This window comes from Nelumbo lutea, chromosome 1 (genome assembly GCF_056320005.1).
Source record: "Nelumbo lutea isolate HS-2025 chromosome 1, American lotus-T2T, whole genome shotgun sequence".
In the NCBI taxonomy this organism is placed as follows: domain Eukaryota; kingdom Viridiplantae; phylum Streptophyta; class Magnoliopsida; order Proteales; family Nelumbonaceae; genus Nelumbo; species Nelumbo lutea.
In genome coordinates, this window is record NC_142684.1 from 61,907,468 (window position 1) to 61,917,962 (window position 10,495).

Sequence of the window (10,495 nt, forward strand, 5' to 3'; positions counted from 1 at the left end):
TCACCGGTTCGTTTTTAAAAACCATGGTTTACAAAGAGGTCATTTATTATTTTAAGCATTTATATGTACTTTCCTACTTTAAATATTTTCCATTTTAAATGTTGTTTACTTTTTTTTTTTTGTTTAGATAGGCACATTAAACATTTATTAAAAGATTAACACTCATAAAAATATGCCACATCAGCATTTCGTTTCAAAAAAATGTTGGAGTGTTAGAGAAACAAAAATTTGATGTTTCCTAAATGTCCCATGTACAAAAAGCCAAACATTTTAATTTCTTACTGTTTATTTGATAAATAATAAAACCAAACAATGCTTTCATATGCAATAAACACAAACACCCTTATACTACTCATTATGACATTTTTTCAATAAACTCCAACGGAATCAAACATCCCTTGGGTTTTCTTCCACATTTCAGCTTGCGTTTAACTTTTGCTTTTAGTGACTTTAGAACAAAAAACTTTCGATTTTAGTGTTTGAATCCACTTCTCACTTATAACCAGAGACAACCTAACCCAAGTGCTAAATGCTCATTACTATCCAAAGAAAAAATTACATATAGTATGTATAAAACTAATTACATTTCTTTGATTTATTATTTTCACAATTAAATTATTTTTTTACAAAAAAGGTACCATTTTTTTATTCAAGAAATTCATGAAAACACTGTTTAATATACAAATTTTTCCAAAATATAAAATATAAATTTACATACAAAAAAATTAAATTCTAATTGTCGTGATGTAAACAAGTGCAACTGTGAATGTGAATGGAAGAATTCTCCGAAGTTGGTATATACCATACTATCCCTTTTGTGGAATTATCAAGTAACAGCTTGCTTTTATTTTTTCATGGATGTCACATCCTTTTACTTGTCTTTTGTGATTCTTTGTAGTGCTTAAATTCACATGGACATGAACAAGTGACCCTCTGTATCATCTCTCCCGGTCATCTCCTGCGTCTCCGCATTGCGCTTCTTGTCTAGTCTCTACCATGGCGGCTTTGAACGGAGCAGCGACCGATATGAAGTCGACCTTCCGCAGGGTATACTCTACCCTGAAATCTGAGCTGCTTCAAGACCCCGCTTTCGACTTCACCGATGATTCTCGTCAATGGGTCGACCGGGTAACGCGCTCTTCCGCTTCCTCCTCTTCTTCGTTACTGCTAAAGATCCGTAATTGTTGTTATTCTTTTCTTTGTTCCTGCTAATACTGAGTGTTTAGTGTTTGAATGCTTAACATCACTCAATTGGATGCAAAAGCTCTGGTTTGATTGTTCCAGTAATCTGGGTGGTTGGTAGAATTATCTTTGTTGTTTTGTTTTATTCTGTTATCTATACATTAGTTTTCTTTTACTTCTTGGGGAAAAAAGGTTGAAAAGGGGGATTATTTTTCTGCTTTGTTTGCTCAAGTCATGGTGCAGAGCTACGATAATTAAGTGGAAATCCGTTTGATTAAGCATGATATCCTTGAATAAAAGGAGATGAGGAGCTTGAGGGAAGTAGGAGAGGGGAAAAAGGGAATTGCTTTTATAAAGTAGATCTAAGTCCTAACAAGTCAGATCCTATAAAGGGGTCATATGGTAGCACAGGAGAGAAGTAATGGAGTGAATGAATAAATGATCTAGCTTGATAGATATAATGATTTGGGTTTATAAAGATACTACCTACCTTGTCAGAAAGTTGAAAAGGAAGACTTTGCTACATGTGTAAGCAATTAGAGTAGAATGTGCAGGTTACTGAGCTGGAATTGGATACCTATTGTTGCCAGAGGTTTTGCTGGTTCTCTGTCACTTTACAGCGATAGGAATGATATTGCATTCGGATGATTTTTCATCTTTGTGCATATGTTTTGCCCACCCTTGTAAAATCGCGATCATCTAAGCCTTACCTCAACTATATAGGATTGGATACATAATCCTGTTTTATCATTTTGGTTCTGTTTGATGCTATATCTATTGTTAAATTATTGGATCTTAAATCATTTCTTACTACTTCTATCCATGCCTTTTTTGGTCTACCCCTATCCCTTCTAGCTCCTTCAACTTGCAAAAAATCACTTCTTATGGTGCTGTCCATCCTTGTAAAAGTACAGTTTAAGAAGTTTGCAGAATCTTGACTCTCCTGGTCCATTTCCATGAGATTGTGTTCTTGCTATATAACCACCTCTTAGGAGATTTAACTACTATTTCAGTTACCAAACATGTAAACGCAATGCTGTTGAAGTTGGTAAATTTTCTCAACTAAAATATCCCTTTCAAGCACCTTTTTGTTTTGACTCGCCCCAGAAAAATAAAGATTGCAGATGTCAAAGTGCCAAAGTGGAACCATTAATTCTACTTGCATATGTATATGCCCCCTTCCCCCTTTGCCAAAAAATAAAATGAAATGTGAACAGAATAATAAAACAAACAGAAATTGTCAAATTATGTTTATATTAGCCAGCCAGGTTGCAACTTTGGATCTTCTTTTCCATTCGCACATTAAATTCATAATACACGGATAAGCTTTGGTACCAGAATGCCAGGTTGTAAATCTCACACAAGGATGGAAATAATAAATTAAGTCCTAATAAATGTTCAAGTAATTGAAATATGTGAATACTTGTTCACAAAATGATTATTTTTTTATTCATGTTATTTATTTTTCATTGTTAGTTTTTATTCTGAAAAATTTAATGGTAATTTCTAGAGGCCAGGGGAATTTATAACATAAATATTGTCAGTATCACTTTCAAGCCAATGAGAAGAGAAGCCAATGCATTTACTGACATACTGGCTAAACAAGGGATAGGAAGGAGCAATTTGTTTTGGGCTATGTTGTAACTTGATTCTTCCTTGGGGAGAGCTAAGAGAGTTTATCTCTCCCCACCTTTTCATTGAACTTAATTGTTCTTTGTTAATGAAATTGCCTTTGTTATTGATAAAATTAAAAAATAAAAAGATGTATCATTTTCAAGCATAAATATGTATTGTGCATATCTTAGATAATGAGTTACTTGAAAACTTTCTGTGTATTTTCTACTGCTTTTTATGAGGTGGGTTTAGCTTGTTCGTAGTCTAATCATGTTTGTTTGTACCTTCTATTGCAGATGCTGGAGTACAATGTTCCTGGAGGTAAGAAGCAGACTATTTATACTACTATCATATTCTGTTTCAATAAAACACACACTCACACACAGAATCTGATATTTCATGATATTGTACTTAAAAATTCAACAAGCAATTGACTGAAATAGGAATGTATTATCTATTGTAACATGGCCTACTCTTACCTTAATAGTTTGTTGACAGGAAAGCTGAATCGAGGTCTCTCTGTGATTGATAGCTATAAGCTGCTGCAAGAAGGAAGAGAACTTCCAGAAGATGAAATCTTTCTAGCATGTGCACTTGGTTGGTGCATTGAATGGGTATGGCACCGGGCATGATCCTTGGCTTCTAACCACCCTGAACTCCTTACCAGAATATTGTTGTACCAATTTTGTTATCATTTATTTGTTAGTCTATGAGATTGATTCCTTGACAACTAAACATGCAGCTTCAAGCTTATTTTCTTGTTCTTGATGATATTATGGACAACTCTCACACACGCCGTGGTCAACCTTGTTGGTTTAGAATGCCCGAAGTATGTGGCTATAGTGAGCATGTTCTACAGTACTTTTAGTCCATTTGGTTTTATTTGTCATTCAACTTAACATTACTAATGTAAATTTTTTCGTTATAGGTTGGCATTATTGCTGTGAATGATGGGATTATCCTTCGTAACCATATTTCTAGAATTCTCAGAAGACACTTCAGAGAAAAGCCTTACTACGTGGATCTTCTAGATTTATTTAATGAGGTTGTTGTCTTTATGCATGAGAAGTTCATTTCTTTCATTTTAGTCAAATACTGAAAGTCTAGCTGGTTCCTCTATTGTTTACCAGGTGGAGTTCCAGACAGCCTCAGGACAAATGATAGATTTGATTACTACACATGAAGGACAAAAAGATCTATCCAAGTACACGATCCCAGTGTAAGTAAGAAAAGAAATGTTTCCTTAAGCCGTATTTACTATTTATGCTGTGTTTGGTTGCAGTGCAATTTTATTTGCACTAGTACAAATGTATGGGAGTGCAAATGAAAAAAATGCAAAATTTGGTATAATTTTGTTTTAGGTTTTACTTTATTCTGCTTTAGGTCTTATTTTACTTCATTTTTAATGCAAGCAAACAAAGTAAGGTAAATTTTGAAACAAAAATAAATCAAAACTTGCAGCCAAATTGTTTGCATTATTATAGTTTTGCATCAGTGCAAATTCTTTGCACTGCAACCAAATACAGCCTTAGAGATGAGGATTTCTGACATGCATTCTACTACACTTGTTTGCATGACTGGTATCTCTGACTGATTAATTGGTAAGTCTCATTTATGGTGCGAAATGCAGGAAATTAAATATTTCCCCTTGGTAGAAAATACCATATTGCGTTTTTCTTTATATAGCAATGTCAGAAATTAACAAGTGTTTGGTAGAGGATTACGGCTTGGTTTCAGTGATGCATAAACTTATTCTATATACTCTTTTCTACAAACACCTCTATTGTAACCAATCAATGCCTAGATAAATTTATTCCATGATATAGGATGCATGAACTGAAGTTTTGTGCCATTGATGGACAAACCAGTGTCTCCATTAACTTGTCCTAGTAACATAATGCATTGGCCTTTGCACGACTAATCATCATTGTCATCTAAGCCTTGACCTAATTATATGTGGTCAGCTGGCCTTGGCAATAATAATCTGAAAGGAAAAACCTGTTAATGATGCTAAATGGCATACATGATGTCTAGGCCTCTAGAAATATCTTTTATTTCTTTGATAATATTATGTTTTCTTTTTGCCCATGTACTGTTCCAAAACTCTTCCCATTGTTTCTCAATATTAACTTCCACTATGGATAAGTTTTGGTTTTAATCATGTCAAAATTCTGATGGTCTTTGCTAACTTTATGATTTGGATGCGTGCAGTCACCATCGCATTGTCCAGTACAAGACTGCCTATTATTCATTTTACCTTCCGGTGAGTGAAAATGGGAAAAAAATCTTTATTCTAATGCATCAATATTTAGGTTTTAATGATAATATTCATCTCTTTCGTAATGTTTTCTTAAAGAACTACTCAGTGATGCTAGTCCAGTACAAATCTGTTTTTGTTTTCCTATACTTCTTCTTTTCTGAAACAGGTAGAGTTTCGTTATCATATAGCAGTGATTACAAAAGGTCAGCACCCATGTACACCAATGCACTGTACAATAAAATAGTAGTATATGCCAAGAATTACAATTCATGAACAGACTATCAAAATAAATAAATAAATAAAAGAGTTGTAGAACTTGTATGGGATTCCTTTAAATGCTTTGTGATCCGACAGCCAACAACAATGAGTACCCAGTGCCTTCTTCACTAGCATATCGGTTGAGCATATCTTATTTTCAATAATAAAAGTATTTATCTCCCCTCCAAATACTCCAAAAAATCATCTGGGGTATCATTTCCCATATCAACTTTCCTCTTTTGCTCAAACCTTTCAGATATCAGGTAAGGAAGAAAACTTCACCCATAATTGATTTGACACATTTCAGTGGATAAAAAGACGATTTGTTTCTCCACTGTTGCTGAACATAGAATATACCACAACGAGTCCAACTCCAACCATCTCCTGCTTAGGGTCTTAGGCTATCCTTTATCACTTCTGTCCACACCAAGAATGCCAACTTCTTCTTGCACATATTTCATGATATCCTAGAAATACTTGAATATAGAAGCTTTAGTCTTGGAAGCTTGCTTGATGTTCACTGCTTTGATTTAAAATCTTTTGTTTTGCCTCTTTTTTTTTCTTATTTTCAATTGTCTGTATGGTCATTTCATTTTTTTCTTGGTATCATCCAACAAGTTTGCCAACCTGCAAGAAGATCCATCGACTTGTTATGCTTGACTGCCCACTTGGACATTAATCTGCCTCTTTGAAATATGTAGAGTTTCAAATCGCTCAACTTCCATATAGTTGAATGCATATATTTCTTCAGAATCTTATTTATACTATTTTATTCTTAAAAAGAAATAATTCTGTAGATTTTGTTATCGCTAGAGAATGACTTGCCACATGTGGTTTGCAATTTACATAATTTTTTGTACATCAATAACTTTCTTAGATTGCTTTCTATGATTTGCAAGTGCCAGTACTTCGGCCTGGTAATGAGGAAGGAGGAAATGGTCCTCCCATACATGCCTGTAAGGATGGTTAAAGATCTCACACTAGCAGTTGGCATTATCACTATGCCTTGATCATCCAACAATATTAGTCTGGATTTTTTATTTTACTACTTGGAAATTGCCCAAATGGGTGCAATTGGTGGATGGATGGTCAAGAGCACACACACAGTTAAGATTTTTTACCCATGATTATCTTCCAAGTGAACCTAACAATTACTGGTCTGCAAAATCCAGACTAATATTGTTGGATGATCAAGACATAGTGATAACTCCAACTGCTAGTGTGAGATCTTAAACCATCCTTATAGGCATGTACGGGAGGAGCATTTCCTCCTTCCTCATTACCAGGCCAGAGTACTGGCACTTGCAAATTGTAGAAAACAATCTAAGAAAGTAATTGATATACAAAAAATTATGTAAATTGCAAACCACATGTGGCATGTCATTCTCTAGTACTGGTCTATCTCCAGTACTAGAGAATAACCACTATGCAGAACTTATTTCCATATTTCCCATTGGTTCCAACTTGAGTATTCATCATCTGCAGTAATCTTAATCAGGAACTCTCTGCCAGAGTCGTCTCTGCTTGATTTATTTGTGGTTCAAAATGTTTTCCTTGCTCTTTAATTCCTTGGCTTGTGTATTACTATATTATTCATTTATATCATCTTACCTTTTCCTTAATTATCCAAAGTGAACCAGAATATGTCACTCTAAGAAAGATGCCTTCTTATGCTTCATAAATTATATCAATAACGCTAGATCCTACTTTTATTATAATTATCAATATTCTTTTTGGTAGCAAGATAATAAATCTGATAATTCTTATTTATATTTGTCTTGATCTCATAGGTCGCATGTGCATTGCTTATGGCTGGTGAGAATTTGGACAAACATATTGATGTAAAGAACATTCTTATTGAAATGGGAACCTACTTTCAAGTACAGGTGATTGTCTTTTGCACTATTGAAATTCCTAATATCCCTTGAGTTCCATTATTTGCCTATGTGGTTTTCTGGTGTTCATGTCAATATTCCGCATTCTTTTTCTCTTTTAGGATGATTATTTGGATTGTTTCGGTGATCCTGAAGTGATTGGTAAGGTAAGGTTTTGACTTGTTCTCAACTTCTCAACTTGTTCTCAACGTCTCATTGTGGTTTCTTAATTATCAGATAGGAACAGATATTGAGGATTTTAAGTGCTCATGGTTGGTTGTGAAAGCTCTTGAACTTGCCAACGAAGAACAGAAGAAATTATTACATGTAAGATTACAGTTTTCATGTCCATTGCTTTGAAATTTCTTATTTTCCCTAGTGAATTTGCTTATTTGTAGTTATTTTATTTTAGGAGTGTTATGGAAAACCAGATCCAATTTTGGTTGCAAAAGTAAAGGAACTCTATAATGCTCTCAATCTTCAGGTTTGCTCTCTCTTTCTCTCTCTCTCTGTGCGCATGCCAAGGGTTATTCATGCTTTCTTTGTATATAGTATTCCAATTGGTATCAGTTATATTGTTGTAATTTATAAAACTTAACATTCACTAACAACGAGATTCTGTACAAAAAGCCACAGGGCGGCTAAGAATTCCCAAAAAGTAGTCCACAGCCAAAAACAAATGGCTGAAATTACCCATGAATAAGCTATTACTTTTCAGCCAAACCCTGATAAATTTGAAAGAGGGATTACACATTCAACAGGGTGTTAGACTGAAATATCTTGCATTTCCTTTCTAACCAAACAGCCCAAATTACAGCTAAAGGAACCACGGATCAGCATTTTTTATCTTTAAAACATATGGTAGCTGCAAGTACATAGAATGATATGACATGTAGAATTCATGGTGTGGACCCCAATCATTATTAATGTATCTTACTACTGTAATATTTATTTTCTGGACATAGAAGAGGTAATCGCATAATCAGACCTTTAGCAGAGGTTGATGCCTCATATTATAAGGGTCTTTGATAAAAAAGACTTGAGTGAAAGCTTTATGAAATTGGGCAGAGCTAAAATGGTTGGGTGAAGAAATGGTATTACATTGTGAGACACGATGGGATTTCCTGCAAGCAGAAAACCTGCACACACTCTGCAAGCATGAGAATCCAATCACACATTGGGAAAATCTCCCCATGAATTTAACAAACATGTAGGCAGATATTCCCTACGTGTGTGGCTGGATGCTATGTGTGCAGATTTTTTGCTTGCGGGAGATCTGGGCTCTCATGAGACTGCATTTTGATACTAGGATGCTCATAGGAAATTTATAACAAGGCACTCTTGAATTAGTTGTAATAATCAGTCTTGTAATTCTTTCTGATTTTGCAATATCTTGGAATCTTTAGAAGAACTAAATTTCTGCCTTGCCATGTTTCCTATCGTGTATATATGTTACATGTTTGGATGGAATGGATTTGAGGCCCTTTGTAACATTGCAGGGTGTATTTGCTGAGTATGAGAGTAAGAGCTACGAGAAGTTAATCTCCTCCATTGAATCTCATCCAAGCAAAGCAGTGCAAGCTGTGTTGAAGTCTTTCTTGGAGAAGATATACAAGAGGCAGAAGTAAGGCTTGGAGAAACAATTGAGGAAAGGGAAAGGATAAAAGGAAATGGAATAAAATGTTAATTCTTTCTTTTCCTAATTTGTTTACAATTTTCTCACGTAAGCAAACATTGATGTCTCTCTCGTTCAATTTACAAACACTTGATATATTGCCTCTTCTGCTGATTTTCTCCATCGAAGTTGTTTTGTTCTTTGTCTATCCCTTCCCCCTCCCCCAGGCTTTTATGCAGCGGCTTCTGGTGTTACATGAGCTGAAGAACCTGGAATGTCATGAAGCCGTGTTTGGTAAAAGCCCGGAAAGTCAAAAATAGGTTTTATATAAACTGTAAAATTGACTTTCTGGTGAAGTTGTGTCAGGTACCTTCTCCAAAATGGTTCAGTCAATGCAGTTCAATCAACACAGAAATCCTCCCAAATGGTCTCTAAGACTGCATTTGCCATTCCTTATTTTAAGGACTTTTCTCCCTTTTGCACTTAAAATGCCTCTATGAACACTGAAAAAAGGAGAAAAATCCTTAAAATAAGGAATGCCAAATGCAGCCTAATTCGGAATCAGAGCATCAGATGCACTGGTCCAATTTCAAGTTTAAGTGAAATAAAATTTCTTTGGGTCGAATGGTAATTGGTAAGACAAACCGTCTCACCCTTGGCATATAAAATGTAGAGTTTTGGTTAGGGTTGTCAATGGGTTGGGCAAGGTATACTAAGTTTTGATTAGGGTTGTCAGTATAGAATCTGGGTCTGCATTAGTATCTCAATTATAATTGGGTTAGAATTTTGTTTTTGAAGGGAACCAGCCATAAGGCAGAGAGCCCTGTGGAAAAAGGAAAATTTTCATTGACATGTTCTTTATAACCCACTGCTAATGTTTCACATAAAAAATCAGGTACAATGGACCAAGTATGGACACAAGGAATAGAGAGGACACATTTAGCAATTTTTATGAGTAGCCTTGGGGGCAATCCAATGAACTGAGCAATGAGGGAACCTCCTTAAAAGCAGTCTGCCATATGTGCTATCTGCTATCAAGTATTTGATGCGCCAAGGAGGTTTAAGACTTTTCCCAAACAGACTTTTAGCAGTCTGCCATATGTGCTATCTGCTATCAAGTATTTGATGCGCCAAGGAGGTTTAAGACTTTTCCCAAACAGACTTTTAGCAACTGTACTGGAGCCTCTTCAAATTCAGCATTAGAGGCACCCATTTGAAGAGCCAATTGAATTCCAGCTTGCTTGGGCTTCGATCTCTTCAGGAGAGCAGTGAGGGGCTTTTGGCATGGCCATAACAAAAGGAACCAGAAGAGTCCCTAATGATCACTCCAATACCACCATGCAAATTATATAGAGCACCATCATAATTTCTCTTCACTGCTGAGACTTTCTAGTAGTAGAATGGGCCAAAGGATTTAAGTTTGCTTCTCCAGAGATTTCTTACACTAACTCACTGATCTAAGCATGAGTAGCATGAACAACTGATTGGCTGTTAAAGTGACAGATATCGAATTTGGTCCTCACAAGACCATGGTCCCCATGAAGAACAAGCATGCAAGTAAAGAGATATTCCCAATGCAAGGATGCAAGGGACTGTATGAACGGTGTGAGCAGTCTTGTGAGGACTGAATCCGATCTCTCTCGCTTTCCAAATATGTCATAAAAGAATAAAGCATTGAGCTACCAAGGAAAG

The 10,495-nt window shown here is 35.4% G+C and overlaps 1 protein-coding gene across 1 annotated transcript; it reads left to right on the forward strand.

Annotated features, from left to right (window-relative positions):
- The first annotated feature begins 679 nt into the window (after positions 1 to 679).
- LOC148874853 (farnesyl pyrophosphate synthase) lies at positions 680 to 8,971 on the forward strand. Its single transcript, XM_088963794.1, has 13 exons — positions 680 to 794; positions 899 to 1,128; positions 3,093 to 3,117; positions 3,295 to 3,410; positions 3,539 to 3,625; positions 3,725 to 3,841; positions 3,927 to 4,015; positions 5,008 to 5,059; positions 7,105 to 7,200; positions 7,311 to 7,355; positions 7,426 to 7,515; positions 7,601 to 7,672; positions 8,688 to 8,971. The coding sequence occupies exons 2-13, from the start codon at positions 997 to 999 to the stop codon at positions 8,814 to 8,816; spliced, it is 1,050 nt and encodes a 349-aa protein (XP_088819920.1). The 5' UTR covers positions 680 to 794; positions 899 to 996; the 3' UTR covers positions 8,817 to 8,971.
- Positions 8,972 to 10,495: the final 1,524 nt, after the last annotated feature.

Bases quoted from the DNA above. Each gene is read 5' to 3' on its own strand.
- LOC148874853 (XM_088963794.1), top strand. From the start codon at position 997: ATGGCGGCTTTGAACGGAGCAGCGACCGATATGAAGTCGACCTTCCGC. The intron at 3,411-3,538 runs GTATGGCACCGG...CTAAACATGCAG, and splicing joins TTGGTTGGTGCATTGAATGG to CTTCAAGCTTATTTTCTTGT. The intron at 7,673-8,687 runs GTTTGCTCTCTC...GTAACATTGCAG, and splicing joins ATAATGCTCTCAATCTTCAG to GGTGTATTTGCTGAGTATGA.